This window comes from Leguminivora glycinivorella, chromosome 8 (assembly GCF_023078275.1).
Source record: "Leguminivora glycinivorella isolate SPB_JAAS2020 chromosome 8, LegGlyc_1.1, whole genome shotgun sequence".
Classification (NCBI taxonomy): domain Eukaryota; kingdom Metazoa; phylum Arthropoda; class Insecta; order Lepidoptera; family Tortricidae; genus Leguminivora; species Leguminivora glycinivorella.
The window spans coordinates 9204756-9222338 of NC_062978.1; the positions used below are offsets into that span (position 1 = coordinate 9204756).

Below are 17583 nucleotides of genomic sequence, written 5' to 3' on the forward strand. Positions count from 1 at the left end.
TTCTGGTATAGGCTTTAGTCAGTTGAGTGACACCGTTTGAATCTCTTTTTCAACTCCAATGAACAGTCGCGGTGTTTTGAACTCGTTGGTATTCATTTTACCACCCCACGTGGCAGAAACTGAGGTTTCCCATCTGTTTCTCTCATTCATGTGACATGAATCATGTCCCACTGGCCCTGATTTCACTGTATTAAATTATTTTATAGGAGAACAGAAAACCCTTCCAAAAATTCTTAAGGGTAAGAATGCGCGGCTATGGACGAAAAAACGACAGGAGATCTTACAAATACAAAAACTACTGACTTTCCAACAAGTGCGTTATGGTATACTCCATTTTGAATACGAAGGCCCAATAGCACTTTTAACTTAATCCTTCGTATTATATACGTTAAAAGGGGTTATTGGGTCAAAAGATTTAGTAAAAACGTCACTTCTGTGGACAATATTATAAAAGTTAACGACTCTGATACATTCCTATCCCGTTTTTCGTAATATTCGAGTGTCAAGAACTAAAAAAATGTTTCCCGTCATTAGAATGTAGTCTAAAAATTAGCACTAGATTTTCTTAACTTTTGTAATGTCCACAGGAGAGATATAACCCAACACTTATATGTATACCTGCAACATGGGACGTAAATTAAATCATTTAAAGGCTCGAGTTTGCAATATTCTTACCCACGCCCTGAGTTACATCCGACACTATGTTTTTCACCACACTTGCAATAAAACATACTCAAGGTCAATATGGGTGTGTGTGCCATAAGTAAGGGTAAGGTATCTGGCCTTCGTCGGCTCTTTAATATTTGTATGAAATTACTTTGCACTCTTGAGGATAAAAATCAGCTTTCTCATCCATTTTTGAAGAATCAAGAGAGCCTTTACTAGTTCGTGTGGTGAAAATATCTTTATTTGAAAATCTGAATTTAAATGGCATGTGTTAAATTTGTAGAACTCGTACATAAAACTTTACGCTCAAATAAGGGAAATGGAGGCAAAGTCCGGCATCGAGGATAGCGAACTTGGCAAAGTGCGAATTCTGACGATGAACGGCTGGTCGCCTCACGACCTGCTGATGCTGGTGCAGGAAACAACTGGTCAGAAAAGATCAGACGGCAGTGGCTTGCTAGGTATGATTTTTTTATTATCGTATGGCATTAAGCATTCTCAATCATGTAAAAGTACGTTAGGTATGTCACAAATAGAAGTCCAAGGTTCTCAGTCAGTATCCAGTGTCAGATCCAGCTTTATAAGTATACTAATTGGGGGGATCACGTGGTCAATGTGTGCCCGTTGTCTCTTAGTCTGGTGAGAATACCTTTCAAGCTCGGTGATACGTATGGTGAAACATTTGACAATCGGTTCCTTTCAGAAGTCCCTGTTTGATGCACTCATGTCACGCCTGACGAAGAATTACTGACTGATGATGTGATAATCGACATGTCACCAATACCGATATAGTAAAAGTGAATAGAACCAAGCTTTTCAATATTTCAAATGTGTTTTAAGGAAGTTGAACTTCTATACAATGCCCGGCGATAATGAATGCAGAGCGTTGTCTTTTTCTTGCTATGGTCTCTTTCCAAAAACCGATATTCATTCTTTATCGCCATTTACTTGAACATAGAGTGCATTGAATGAAAGCACATATTTATGCTTTTTATTTTTTTCAGCTTCGGCAGCAGTCGAAGGAATAAAGTACGATTTGTTTTCAATCCCAAAAGAGGTTGCCGATTTAGGCAACGATATCTTGACGCGGCGCCTTAAAGTTTTGGAGTATTTTCGTAAGCGCGTAAGTTATTTTACGGTACGCATAGAACAGAACATACTAATACTTACATCGTGGATCCTCATCTTACATTTTTTCCTAATCATAATTTTTAGAACTAATATTTCGTAGCGAGGCTTGACACACCTTGTATAACTATTTATTGCATCGTGAGTTGACTCAGGACGCTGGTGTATGGATTTGATTTGGCTTATGCCGAAACCCCGACGATTCGTTGGCATGTTTAGTATTAATGGCTACAATAGTCCTGTCAGTGATATTAGTTTTTTTATACTATGTCGGTGGCAAACAAGCATACGGTCCGCCTGATGGATAGTATTATTATTACCTACCTAAGTAGCGTAAGTAGCTATAATCGAGATAAACTGTAAGTAACCTACCAGACTCGGTACATAATTTTATACGTTCTGGGTGGCTAGCCGAATGGCACAATCGCTCACGAAACGCTCACGAAACGAAGCGCTAGTAGATATCTATCTCTATCGCGCTTGCGTATTGGCGCGACAGAGCCAGCGGCGTATCGCTTTCGTTTGGCGTCGGAGAAATGCCATTCGGCTACGGGGCCTGGCTTCCCAGTGGCTGTGTAATGTGTAAAGCAACGAACAACTTCAAATCGCTATGACGTTTTTAGTCGCACTGCAACTCTTTGGCACATTGTAGTCAACTAGTCAGCCCAAGATAAGTTAGCAATGATTTTGATAACCCGTGATCGGCATTAAGTAAATCATAATTTAATTATTTTCAGTTGTTAATATTTCTATTATTTTAATTTAATTTTAATGAACACTGTAATGTTGGCATGTAAAAGTGCCCCTGTGGCCTATTTGCTGAATAAATGATTTCGTATTTTGTAATTGAAGTTCGGTGTTTAAAATAACATTTACACCGGAGAGGCTGTCAGTCTTTTCCAACTCGTCTTGGACTGAGTCAACAAAATCAGAGTTATCTAAGATTACATTCTCAATGTAGCTATGCAATTTAATTCATATCGGTTTTAGACATCAGACGTAAAAATAAAGAATGAATTTGACGCAGAGACTGAAGTCATACACAAACTGATAAGCGATACTTCGAAGCGATTGGAGGATAAAATAAGACGTGTCATGAACATCGCCAGGTAAGGCATTCTCATCATTATCATCCTCCTTGCTCATGGGGGCTAGGTCCGCTGTGACAACTAATCCCAAAATATTCTAGAATTTCTAGGTAAGATATTCTATGAAAAAAATATCATAATTTTTATATTTCCAAGTCAAAATTTATTTTTATAGAGGTTGTAATCCTTGGATTTATTCCATTAAGTATTATAGTCAAGTTATTCGCCCACGATGTGCCTATATTTAATATGCTATATTTAGTATTGTCCTGCTCACCAGGCCTAACCTAGTTTTCTCAAACATACAATGAAATATTGTCTTTAGATACGTTCCTTTTAATGGATTCAGAAGTAGGTATCGCTTTTTGGGCACAACAACTTGAGAGGCCTAACGCCGTGGCTTGCGTGGGCGACGGTCGCGCGATGGTCGCGCGACGGCGATGCGACGCATACGAAATCAAACCTTATCGATATGGAAGTATGAGACGCGACGGCGACGATCGCGCGACCGTCGCCCATGCAAGACACGGCGTAAGGGATTTCATACTACTTTTCGTATGTATATTCGTACAGGTAGTTTGACACATTGTCAGACAAAAATTACGAAATGAACTCGATACGTTATGATTGTTACCAATGTATATTCATATACATGTAATAATATTGTCCATAATTTTGTAGGTACCTGTAACCAGAAATCCGAAATAATTCCTTTAGAGCATATTTGATTTATTTCATTTTGCATTTTTGATTTATTTCATTTTGCAAGAAAAGCACTATACATGCCTTGGCATGAAAACGGATTCCTTCCTCCTTCCACACCTTCCACTTGTCCTTGAAATACTCATTTTCCTGGCCTCTGATGTAAAACTACATTGTTTTACAGAGCATCATGGAAAGATCGTGATGAATTGTCAAAAAAAATAAACCAATTAACCAGAGAGTTGGCTACTTATACTTCACAAACCAATATTTCAAACACAACTGTGGGGACTAAAGACATAGGAAATAAAGTCTCTAGTGTGAAATTTGACATAAGCAACACGGTAAGAAAGCCTACTTTTTACTGAAATTTGGTACCAATATGTATATCAATCACGCCAATAAAGTGCAAAAATAAAAAATGGAAAAAAAATTCCGAGTGACTAGGAGAATAATAATTTATAGTTTCTTTATAATTTTGAATGAAAAAGGTTCTATTTTGCAAAAAACGCTGTCTTTAGGAATAAGGCCTCTTAATTTTATTGGTAGTTTTTTTGCGGAATGCTCACGTGGAACCCGAAAGTTTTGTATTAATTACTACTTATTCATTAAGAAAATAAGATAATATTAAATTCAAAGTTTTTTCTTTTTTTATTGTTAATTAAAGAAATATGTCGGCCAGCGGGTTTTGGTAGCGATAAAGACCAGACATCGTAACTTTTACCGCAATTTCCGTGCAGCATGTTAGAAATAAAGACATTCATACATATGTTTTCTAGGTAGATGATCAATTAAGGCTGATTTTACTATTATTAATCCTTATAACTAATCCAGCCGGCTTCGGACGTTATACTTATATTCCTTTAACGCGACAAATGCTACACCAAAATTGGCGGAAAAGTTACGATGTCTGATAATGAATTTATGGAAAGTACCTATGTATGGTTATAAATATAATATAACAATACCATTCTGTAATGTCTACAGGTACATAGAGAAAAGAAACTTTGACATTTCTGGCCGCAAATTGTTCAGATATAATATCTAATATATTTAGAAAAGTTATTCAGGATGTCAGAAACTTTGCGTGCGTTGTTTCATTCGATTCGCTAATATTGATGTTGACTGTTGGTTTCAGGATCTAAGAGAAAAGCTGAACAAAGAGCGAGCGGCACGGGAATCTCTGAAGCACATGGTGGCGACGGCGGAGGGCCTACTACGAACTGCGCGTGCGCGGATCACCGTGCTAGAGCGAGAGCTCAAGACCACGCAGAAGCAAATGCAGGAATCCGCGCGCAAGCAAAAGGAAACCGAGCTGCTTGTAACGTTTTACTGTTTTTAGTACCTAGTCCTTTTATTCATAAGGCTAAGATGGATAATATTAGATAGCAAATGGCAGCGACGGCGCGGCGGAGGGCCTGATGTGCACTGCGCGTGCGCGGATCACCGTGCTAGAGTGACAGCTCAAGACCAGAAGCAGATGCAGGAATCCGCGCGCAAGCAAAAGGAAACCGAGCTAATTGTAACGTTTTACTCTTTTTAGTTGTCTTTACCGTTAGGGGAGGTATATTAATTAGATAACAGATAGTGGCGAGGGCGGAGTGTCTGCTTCGAACTGCGTGTGCGCGGATCACCCTGCTCTAGCGAGAGCTCAAGACCACGCAGAAGCAGATGCCGGAATCCGCGCGCAATAAACAAAAGGAAACCGAGTTGCTTGTAACGTTTTACCGTTTTTAGTAGTCTTAACTTTTTAAATGCCTACAAAATTCTTACAAAGTCGTTTAATAAAACGTTATATTATTATATTCAAATAAGACTTTATTCATGATGAGATTAAGATGGGTGATAGTATTAGATAGCAAATGGTGGCGACGGTGGAGGGTCTGCTGCGAACTGCACGTGCGCGGATCACCGTGCTGGAGCGAGAGCTCAAAACCACGCAGAAGCAAATGCAGGAATCCGCGTGCAAGCAAAAGGAAACCGAGCTGCTTGTAATGTTTTACTGTTTTTAGTAGTTGTTTATTAGGCTAAAATGGATGTGGACATGATAGCAAAAGTAACGTTTTACTTACTTGTAAAGTTTTACTCTTTTTATTAGGCTTTATCAGGGTAAGAGGGACAATATTAAATAGCAGATGGTGGCAAGGGCATAGGGTTTAGACCGTTTTCACATTATCGGATCCGATATCGGATGTCGGAAGGATTTCAATAGAAAAAATCCAAGATGGCGCCTGTAATGCATGGGATATCGGTCCGACATCCGATATCGGATCGGATAATGTGAAAACGCACTTAGGGTTCACGGTGCTGAACAACGCAGAATAGTTAATAGATAGGTTAGAATAGTTAATAGGTAACTCATGTTCTACGAGTTAGGCTGTCAGTCGATTGTAAACTTTTAACTCTCAGCCTGACGAAGGTTCCTCTAGTGTGATGTGTTATCAGTTTAAACTGCCAGAATATAGTCATTGTGATTTTAAAAAAAGTAGTCTATGAAGTAGACTATTGGGAAGTTACATCGCCATCGAACACAGATATAGGAGAAATTGTGCGTAGACGAAGTGGCAACCGTTGACGCTACGTGGCAATCGAATTGCAGTCTGCCACGTTATGCCGTTATGCCACCACAGAAGAACGAGAGCTAGTTACGATACATTTGCGAAGCGTAAGCGATTGTGACGTTGGCTAGACCTACCCTGGAGCACATTTATTGGATAATTTATTAACGACTTTAATAAATATTTGGTCCACTTTACAGCATCGTTCTCGTCAAGCAAGTTATGGCGTACGATCTAAGAAATTGTTGGAAGAGTCTAAAACTGGCGAAGTAACCATTGAGATGTTGACCTTTCAGCGAAATGCGCTAGAATTAAGGTTTGTATTCGAAATACGGAGGCTTGTTCTGATTGTAATATCAGGTTAATACATTATGGTGCTCCTAGTCCTACACTGGCTGTTATACTTAAATGCCATGGTGTGGCAGCACCATTGGATATGTAAGGTAAATACGAATATCCTGCGGCCGTAGCACACTAGTGTGATAAACTTTATGGCATCGGTGCGTCCCTATCTCTATCGCACTTACAAATAGTGCTAAAAGGAACCTAACGTTATATCGTTTATCACGCGATGCCATGCTGGAATAATGCAAGGACATAGAATGGATGTAACTATTACACTGTATGTCAGATAAAACGAATTTGAACGACTGGCTAATATGGAAATTATGGAATTTATATGAAATCGAATTGAGTGAGGTCAACTCAGTTTCTTTATGTATTTCTACCTGACTTATTAAATAGAAATTGGTTTTAAAAATAAAGCATCAGATAAATATGAGAAAAACATGGATAGAAGTTATTTTTAAATCCAATTTATATTTAATAAGTTAGGTAGAAATATATAAAGTAACTGAGTTGACCGTGACGTCACTCAATTCGATTTCAAATTATTTCCATATTAAAAAGACGTTGAAATTCGTTTTGACAGTTCTTAATAAAAAGAAGCTGATTTGACTAGGAGGCAAGTAGCCTATACCTACTCGTGGCGTCTTAATAACAATTTTCGGCGTCGCCTCAAATTGTTATATACCCACGCCACTCGTCTTTTTTGACCTTTAAACGCCTGTTGCATAAAATACTATTAACTACAGTCAAGTTCCCTATTGAAAGATTTATTTGAAAACCGTATGTGATCAGGGTTACAGAGCTACAAGAGCAAATCAAGGCCATAACCGAGGAGAACGAGGCTCGCGTGGTGAAGCTCGAGCAGGAGATACAGAGGTTGCAAGAGGAATTGGATGCACAGGTACGCGGACTGTCATTACTAGAGAGCGGATTTAAGGTAGCGGTAAATATTAATATAGACATGACTCGCATAATTTATTATTTTTTCTACAGACAAAAATAATGTATCGGAACATAAAAGTAAAACCTTTTTTGGATTCTTACGCCGTGGCTTGCGTGGGCGACGGTCGCGCGATGGTCGCGCGACGGCGATGCGACGCATACGAAATCAAACCTTATATGGAAGTATGAGACGCGACGGCGACGGTCGCGCGACGGTCGCCCACGCAAGACACGGCGTTATCTATTTAAGAACCTATCTTATTTGAATATACACATTATAAATGAATATATATTTATGTAAACAGGAAAAGCACAGAACAGGAGCAGAGGCTTGTGTGATTGAACTAGAGAAACGAATAAAAGACATACACGACGAATACAGACTACTCTTGGAACAATCGGACAAACTTGTCAAAATGAGTAATGATAAATGCCTCGATTTTTTGCCGCGCAAAGGTAAGCCAACTGTGTGTGTGCACTGCACGTATCCACAAAAAAAAAGGTTTATTAACGTAGAGTATTTATTTTCTTTTCATTGCACAAAAAAGTACAATTGTACAAAAGACGGACTTATTGCTATAAATCATTTTCTCCACCAGTCAACCTTCGGAGTTATATTTTAAACAAATAAATATTTATTATTACTACCAGTAGTATTTATCTACTTTAAGTACCTACGGATAATAACTTAAGGTTACCTTAAATCCGAACCGTTACTCATCATATTTAGTTTTATTTATAACGTAGATTAGCGACCTAACTTTTAAGAATGTTTATTTCATATTTGTGCGAGATTATAATCTTAATTAACACAATTAATACGTTATTTTTGGATAACAAAAAGGAAGATTTTGGAAAACCAAGAATTTCGACCAAATAATATCCGAAAGAGTACGCCGAATACGCTATCATTCAGTAATATTAGCCTATCTGTGTCTTTGGCCTATCTCACTTGAAAAGTTGTTACAGAAAATGAACCTTCACTAACCGAAGCGGAATTATGGAAGGATCTGGACGCTACCAAAAAGAAATTAGAACAAGTCACTGCTGAACTAAGACAGAGTCGAGAAGACAAAGAAAGCTTATTAAACTCCTTGGCCAAAATTGCGGTAGGTATCTCATGGTCAATTCAGTCATGAAATAAAACTATGGAAACGGATTATATCGCGTACCCATAACAAATTTACAATTCATCCCGTCGTTTCGAACACTTTACAGCATTCGTGGTCAATTTAATTTAGTCTCAATATTTATTATACGTGCCCGTGTAGTGACGAGTTGAGAATTTCACCACCCCCTGTCTTACCGTGGGTGTTGTAAAAGTCTACTGTGGGGTACTTATGGGTTAAATTGTGGCGTACGCGAGAGGCTGGCAACCTGTCACTGCAATGTCACAATTTAATTTTTGTCAAGAGTGGCACTAAACTTGAGTAGTGTCATGTGCTCTGCCTACCCCTTCATGGGATATAGGCGTCATTATATTTATGTATATATTTTTTTTATCACATCTATTTCGTCATCGTACATACAATGCTGTTTGTGATACAGCGAAAGTCGACTCATTCCCAAAACATAGGCGCAACTAACTATTTTTTAACCGACTTCAAAAAAGGAGGAGGTTCTCAATTCGACTGAATGTTTTTTTTTTTTTTGTATGTATGTTACTCGATTAGGCATATGTAATGTTTTTAGTGTATTTTTCAAAGGTACACCAGTATTTACGCCTGATGGTAATAATTTTATGTGGCTGAGCTGATGATGGAAGGTCAACTCCTCAATGGTTAGGAGTTAAAGGATAATTATTTCACTACTGTACATATATTCGGACTGATACATATAATATCACTAGGAACCACTAAAAATCAACAAATAAATTAACTTTTTAACAAAAAATAAAACCGCCTTCAAAAAAAGCGTGTTACAAAATACGGAGAAACTAAAAAGCCAAAAATAATAAACCTTCGAATTCAGATTTCTTATCGGATAGCAATAATCTAAACATCCAAATTATAAACAAATCAATTATTTTTGGAGTCGGGGCCAGCCTGCGTATGGTTGGGTGGGGCAAACAGGAAATAGCAAGGCGACGAACAGGTCTGGTACCGACTACAAAAATAATTGATTTGTTTATAATTTGGATGTTTAGATTATTGCAATCCGATAAGAAATCTGAATTCGAAGGTTTATTATTTTTGGCTTTTTAGTTTCTCCGTATTTTATAACACGCTTTTTTTGAAGGCGGTTTTATTTTTTGTTAAAAAGTTATAATTAAGACGTTTACCATAACAATACCTTCTTTTATCAAACTTATCTTGCTCTTATCTTTTCAGCAAGAAGGCTCCGAGCACAACATGGCTAACGAATTATTACTGAGAGAACAAACAAATTTCAGACTCCAACAGACTATTGAAGAACAAAAAGAAAGTATTAAGGCAATGTTAGTACTTTGACGATTTTTAGCCTAAATCCGAATTCGACGAGTAAGGCTAGGTACGCACTACGCGGCTAGCTGCAAGCGGTCAGCCGTACGGCGGGATGGAATGTAATGAAACCGGAGCCGCAAACATCTGGGTGCGTAGCCGAATGGCACAAACGCTCACGAAACGAAACGCTAGTAGATATCTATCTCTATCGCTCGTGAATATTGGCGCGACAGAGCCCGACTAACTGGCGCGGCGTTTCGTTTTCGTTTGGCGTCGGAGAAATGCCATTCGGCTACGCACGCTGTACGCACTATGCAGCCTGCCGCAACCGCACGCGGCTAGCCGCTTAGTGCGTACTACCCTTAAGGCTACTGGTAATTTGCATACTTGTGTTAATTTGGGGCACTTATGCTAAAGTAACATACCAAAATATTCCAAAGACTTTTTCGGAACGTATGTATAAAATACCATTTGATAACTAACAGTTGGACTCTTTGAGACCGGTGAGAAAGTACGCCTTTTGTAAGTAAATAAAGACGCCCAAGCCCTCCACTTGGAACAAAAAGACTCCTAAACGCCTTATGTTTAACAGCCGCAAGGTATAAAGCGCTTAGCCGGACAACAGTCTGTCACAAACAATGATCTGGCTTATAACTTTCACAAAATAACCCCATAGAAAATTACTAAATTCAATTTTACTGACCAACTAAACAAACGAATGAAGTTTCCTTTACGTGCTATAATCTAAGCTTAGTTTTGCAAGAATTACTCCCTACAAAACCAAACACAGACTTATCTCCAAGCACCAGCCATACATCGACCCATATTGCTTGACGGCACTCATGAAACAAAGCACAGAAAACTTCACTATACATTAATTTTGTGATAAAGCAATTAACAATTTAAAGCATTCACTGCCATCGACGCAAAGGTGAGTTTTCGTTATTTTCACCTCGTGCCTGGGACGCACAGATGCGTTCAAAATATTTAGTATTTTTTTACCCTATGCCTTGTCGGTTGAACTCACATGTGCGTTTGGGGCACAGAGCGAAATTCGGCACCTTGCGAATGTCTAGGAAAAGAGGGTCATTTTTAGGGTTCCGTACCAAAAAGGTACAACAGGAACCCTTATGGTGCGACTCTGTCCGTCTGTCTGTCCGTCTGTCACATTCCTAAATATCTCGAGAACTACTAATGCTATCAACTTGAAATTTGGAATAGTTGTGAATATTGTAAACCTCTACAAATAAAAAGTATAATTTTTTAAATATATTAATTTTAATTGTAGAAAATGGCCAAAATGAAAGGGGGCAAACTGTAAATTTCAAGTTACTAGGTCAAGTGTGATATCGTTGGAAAGAGCTCAAATTGAACGTAAATAAGCTATTTCTTTTTTTTTTTTGCTGTGGAAAAAAAAAGAATTTTGAAGGAAAATGTAAAAAAAAATACCGTCCCCCCCCCTTATCTCCGAAGTTTACCAACGAAAAATTATGAAAATTTTAGTAAACATTGGTTTTTTGCTATATATTACAGGAAAAATATAATCGTGTTTGTATTTTGAATACTTTCTTTTTAATTCACAAAAAACTTTTCAGATTTTTACTTTCAATTTACCCACCTTTGCGGATGTATATCGTACTTCAAATTAATACGAGATGTTACCATGTGTAAACCATCTTCTGTCCAATAAAGTAAAAACTGTTTAAATCGGTTAACATTATAAAGAATTATCCCTGAAAAACCAGGTCGCGCAAATTAATTAGCAAATTGACCGGTAGATGGCGCTATACACTATAATACTCATTAGTGCCTATACTTTTGTCTTCTAGTCAAGTCATTAGAGTTATATGAAAATACGAGATTATTTTTACTAGGTAGTTTGAAAGAAAGTTTTTACGGAACCCTCGGTGGGCGAGTCCGACTCGCACTTGGCCGTTTTTTATTATATGAATTATTAAAACATAATATATAGTGTCTTAATACTCTTATCTAGTACAGTTTCCTGCGAAACTGTATAAAGAGTTTGTCTGAAGAATGTGGTTAACTGGTTAACAACTAGATTCGTCGATGCTTCACTTACCCAACTTGACATGATGTAACTGTAAGATGCCGATACATCTTTTTATTGACATCAAACCCTCACCGAGTTATCTCAGGATTCACAGGTACCTACAGTAATTTGCCTTGCTTTTGTATTATAGGAGTAAGAAATTGGCACAAAAGGAACGTCAGATCATTGCCCTGAACATGGAAGCCTCGCGGACAGATTATGAGTGTTGTAGCCACAGTAAACACGAAAACCACGAACTTGCTTTAGAGGTATGTTAAACTCATCAAACCTGATTAGGTGTATCCTCATAGATTCCAATCTCTAAGGCCCACTTGCACCAACCACTTAACTCAGGGTTAGTGGGCCGTCATCTGTCAAATTCCTTAAAAATGGCGGGTTAAACCTCGGGTTAACCCTCCATTTTCGTTGGTGCAAGTGGCCCTAAGTAGTCTCTGCTTGGCGACTCCCTAAGACACAATGGTACCTACTCAACGTCACAAATCACAATGATGAGTAGATATACATATTTGTTCCTGTCACGTATAGTTTTCTATGAAAATAAGTATTTGTATATTATATTATACTTAGGTATATATCGTTGTCTGGGTACCTTCTGTGCTTCAACACAAATGTGTGTAAGAATGCCTTATAATCTATATTATAATAAATAATAATAATTATATGTAGGTATATTATGTATATTTAATAAACAAAATAGGTACTTATCACCTAAATTTATTTGAAAGGTTGTTGAGTTGTCCTCGCAAGTGGCGAAGCTGACGCGCGAGCGCGAGTCGCTGGTGACGGCGGCAATGTCACGAGCGTTGATGTTGGAGCGACACGAGCGCTGCGCGGATCTGTTCGCGCAGGTGACGCGCGCGCGCCGCGGCTTGGTCGCGCAGATGGAGAGCCAGGAGCGGGAGCGGGAGCGGCCGAGGAGTGAGCCCGATGTAAGTGTAGCCTTAGGCCTCAGTTGTTATAAATAACCGTGCTCGCATGGCGCCTGGCGAATCGCTGGTGACCGCGCTGATGCTAGAGCGACACGAGCGCTGCGTGGATCTGATAGCGCAAGTGACACACGCGCGCCGCGGCATGATAGCGCGCGCAGATGATAAGCCAGAAGTGGGAGCAGCCACGAAGTGAGGGCGATATAAGTGTAGCCTTCGGCCTCAGTTGTTATAACCATGCTCGCATGCTGCCTAGCGAGTCGCTGGTGATGGCTGCAATGTCACGACGAGCGATGCAACATGAGCGATGCGCGGATCCGTTCGCGCATGTGATGCGCGCGTGCCGCGGTTTGATCCCGCAGATGGAGAGCCAGGAGCGGGAGCGAGAGCGGCCGAGGAGTGAGCCCGATGTAAGTGCAACCTTAAGGCCCAACCACAATACTGGTCTAAGCGCGACAGCGGCGAGCGGCAGCCATACCAGGGGCGGCTCACTCCGCGATCCTATCGCCGCGCTACAAGTATATCCTGGCGACCGCGAATTCGCGGCCTACTCAGGGGTGGCGCGCGTCCTCACGGAATGCACGTTCGCACTTTTTATTGTTACTTTACGACGCGAGGTTTTTTAAGCGATGTCCGCGTGTGGAATGGCTAATAATACCTAGTTAAATAGACATATTGAATAAAATAAATACCAAAAGACATTCTTACACAGATCTACTACCGATTAAGTTCCACGGAAAAGTTCAATAAGGCTTGTGACGTTGGAACTCGAACAAAAATATATAAATACAGCGTATATACCTAGAAAGTACCAAAGACTTGAATATAATAGTATAACATTTAATGTGAGTATTAATTCGTTTGGATCCATTGGTAACCCTATCGTCGGACGCCGCGCACGTGCGGCTCGTTTCTTTGTAAGAATTTTGTAGGTATTTAAAAAGGCGGCATTTCGGGAACATCAAGGCAGTGGGCCTTCTGTACTTGTACTATTATATATTCTGTGGCCATACGTGCGAATGAAAAGTCCCATCGCTGTGTCTCGCTCCAATGTATGGCCGCCGCTCACCGCTGTCGCGCTTAGACCAATGTCGTGGCTGAGCCGTTAGCCTTCAGTTGTTCTAACCATGCCGTTGCGTGCCGCCTCGCGAGTCGCTGGTGCAGTTACGGTCCTACCTAGAACGATACGAGCGCTGCGTGGATCAAGCGTAAATGAAGAGTGCGACGGTAGCGTAAGCAAAGTAGCCTTTCAGAGACTCCAGTATGAAAGAAAAGAAGAGGATTTTTCTACATTCGACATTAGACGTTCTGAAAATGTATTAATATTGTAAATATCAAAGAGAATTTCTTTAATATGAGGTACTACTGCTGCTTAGATCCACTTTAAGTTCATATCCAATTTGCCCAAATGAAAAAAAAATGGTTATATAGATTAGACGATATTCAAGAAGATGTAAAAGATTGGTCGGCCGGTAGGTCACAACTGTGTTGTGTATTATGAATGAATTATATTCGCAAATCATAAACTCGGCAGGCAAAACTGACGGGCTCGCTGACGCCGGCGTGCCTGAAGGCAGCAGAGACGTGGACCGAGCTGCGGATGGATCGCGAGCGCGTGCAGCAGCTGCAGGAGTTGGTGGCCTCGCAGAACCTGCAGCTCAAGCGCGAGCGCCGCGTGCGCAACCACTTGGAGCAGCGGCGCGCCATCCTCGAGCGCCTCTTCCTCAATCAGTCCACCAACTCCAAGCCGTACGTCCCAGCTGAGAAAGTCGCTTCCTACCTCGGCACCTCCTCTTATTTGACCAAGGATGCTTTTCCTCCTGACTCTTAATGACTGACTTACCGCATGTATTTAAAAAAAAATGTATTTTGTCAAACATGGTATTATATGGCCGCGAAGTATGACGTTTCCGATGACGTTAGTGACATAACATCTAGGTATTTAGTAATTAAAAAAAACTTAGTTCAGACTACAACTTGTGTTGTGTAGAGTTTAAGCAATTTTTTGGTGCCTACGGTTTGACGTTTTGGTTATTTTTTTTTCGATATTTTAATTTTTTTCCTTTTTTATTGCTTTGTAACGTTTCACAGGGGAACTAAAATGCGATTATTTTTACGCTGCATCCGACGCACGGTTTAGGAGATACATACATTTTTTTTTTTAATTTTCAGTGAACTTTTTTTTATTTCATACCATGTTTGAGAAAAGCATTATACATACCTCGGCGGGAATAAGGGATTACCTGCCTCAGGCCTATCCAGCCTCGTTTCGCTCGTCGGTCTATGTGTCTTCGGCCGGCAACCCCTTTTGTCCCGGTCTCTGTAGTAATGTATTATATTGAATAAGAGTTTCCCTCCTACTCGTCATGTTGTAAAAAAAAATACCTTACCGAGAGTTTAAGTAATATAATCCAAATAAAGATGCGTTTATTAGAGTAACATTTGTGTACTTTTATTTATCAAGATTTTGTATTTTTAAACCTATGTAATTTTTAGGCACCTTACTAAATACATTCATGTCCTCATATCTCAGGGATTTGGATACGTACCCTGGGTACCAAATGCGTAGACGCTGACGATTATATCGTAACTGTAGATATGTGTCTCTATCAGTTCCATACAGACAAAGCCAGACTGCGTTTCGATCGTCTAGCGTCAACTAGTGACGTAACGAGTCATATACTTTTCACCACACTAAGCTGGAAAAGGATACTTAAAAAACGAATGACAATAAATTGCATAATATTCTTATCCACAACAGTGCAAAATAAGTCGTTGCGAACTATAATTTTAACTTGATTTTAATTGACAATTGTGAATAGTAAATGAGCATTTCTTTTTTTTTGCCATTTTTTTATATTTTTTTATGGAGTTTTAGGTCAATTATACTCAGAATCATGAGTACTTTCAATCTCACTGGGAGACAAAAAGTGTCCCAGAATTTCCATACATTTTTGTTACTTTCCTCTTTTGTTACCCCACACAACATGTACGGAAAATGGTAACAAAATAAGAAATAATCGTATGGGACAATTTTTTAACTACTACCCATATAACCATGATCGGTCGCCGTTCCTACGCAAATCGTCCTATTTTGTGTACACACAGGTCTTCGGGTCTCAATGCTTAGTCGCAGTACGGTCGACGTTTAGTCGAGGCGACCCAAATGGGGACGATTAGTAACAGGCACAAATGGTCACAGAAGTGACAGAAGTTGCACTACGCGTGCACACATTGTTAGACTACTTTCCCAAAATCATTCGTTCATTTCATTCTTTTCAAATGGCGACTGTCAGAGACGTCAAAGTAAAAAAGAAATAAAATCATTTGACATTAAAATGTAATGGCGTAAGAATTTGTTAAAGATAAATATTGTTTGCATTTGTAATATAATGTGGGCTAATTACCATGGCCAATTAAATTGCTCGAGTGATTTTAAAATAAGTCTAAATTTATCAACGCGCCATCAATTTACCTCAGTTTAACCAGTAATAATATTATTGACTACTCGGTGTTTGCGTATTTTGGTGAAGTTTTAGTGCTCCGGTGCATATACTATACTGAAATAATAAAAATAATGCCTAGAAAACCAATAAAGTTGTTAAAGTATGGATTAAGACTGGGTAATATTCCATGTAAAAAAGTCGCCAAACGGTCACCAAACGGTCGCAAAATGGTCGCAGCGTACACGCGTGACCGAAAGCAGTGAATATTTATTGGATTTACAAAATGGCTTCTTGTATTAATTTTTTTCAGGTATCCTCAAACTTTATAAACAATTAAATATGCCGTCGTACTCAGTTGTCCTCACTAAAGAAGATTAAAAAAATTGTAACGTGCGTACCGAGCTGCTGGGTTGTAAAGGATCGGGGATCATATTATTATGGTCTTCTATAGAGCAACTAGTATGTTGCGGCATTTCACAATTGACACTTGTTGAAGTAGTCGTCATTAATATTACTATCAACATTAATTTCAGCGATCTGTACTTCTTTTGTCAAGATTTTTGTAGAGATAAGTGTCCAGAAATTTGTAATGTTAAAGAGACATAAATAAAACGTAGTAGAGTAAATAATGTGTTTTTTTTTTTGTAACCCAAACAAAATACTTGTAGATACGAGTGCGGAAAAGAGGAAAATCGATACGAGTAGCGATAAATTAATACACGAACGAAGGGAGTGTTTTAAATCGACACGAGTTGTGAATGTCCTTTTCGCACGAGTATCGTACGACGATTTTCAGTACCTAAATATAAGCTAAGAGTTTCGACCAGACAAGAAATGAATCATTGCTTGATTTGCTCGCACTAATGCGTTAAAAAAAAGCAGCATCTGTACTGAAAAAAACTATCATTGCGCAACAGAAATTCTATTAATATCACAGTAAATACTCTATTTCATTAGATACCTACTTTTATTGTGTAAAGCAATACTACACATCATTTTTATCAATAAGAATTAAAAATTATATATTTAATACATTAAGTAACTATATGTATAATCATTATCTATTTGTATAATCATTCTGCACTTTTCTTAACTTTGCCACATTTCTATAAAATGTCGAAGAGTGCTTAAATGGTCGTCGTTGTTTATTATTATTTAATTCGCTCATATTTAAATGATTCAAAGCAACCAGTCCACAACTTCACAAGACAGTTTGAGAAACCTTCGTATTTCAGATTGTCATTTGCGGTTACAGTGGTTTAGGAGCAGTTCGGTAATCAGACCT

General features: G+C 39.0%; 1 protein-coding gene across 1 annotated transcript; it reads left to right on the top strand.

The window, feature by feature from the left end:
- Nucleotides 1–218: 218 nt before the first annotated feature.
- LOC125228509 (myosin-11-like) lies at nt 219–15241 on the top strand. Its single transcript, XM_048133103.1, has 14 exons — nt 219–313; nt 950–1127; nt 1671–1789; nt 2785–2903; nt 3769–3928; nt 4723–4905; nt 6343–6458; nt 7283–7391; nt 7738–7888; nt 8402–8541; nt 9763–9869; nt 12057–12174; nt 12652–12855; nt 14387–15241. Exons 2-14 carry the CDS (start codon nt 986–988, stop codon nt 14681–14683), a joined length of 1965 nt encoding a protein of 654 aa, XP_047989060.1. The 5' UTR covers nt 219–313; nt 950–985; the 3' UTR covers nt 14684–15241.
- Nucleotides 15242–17583: the final 2342 nt, after the last annotated feature.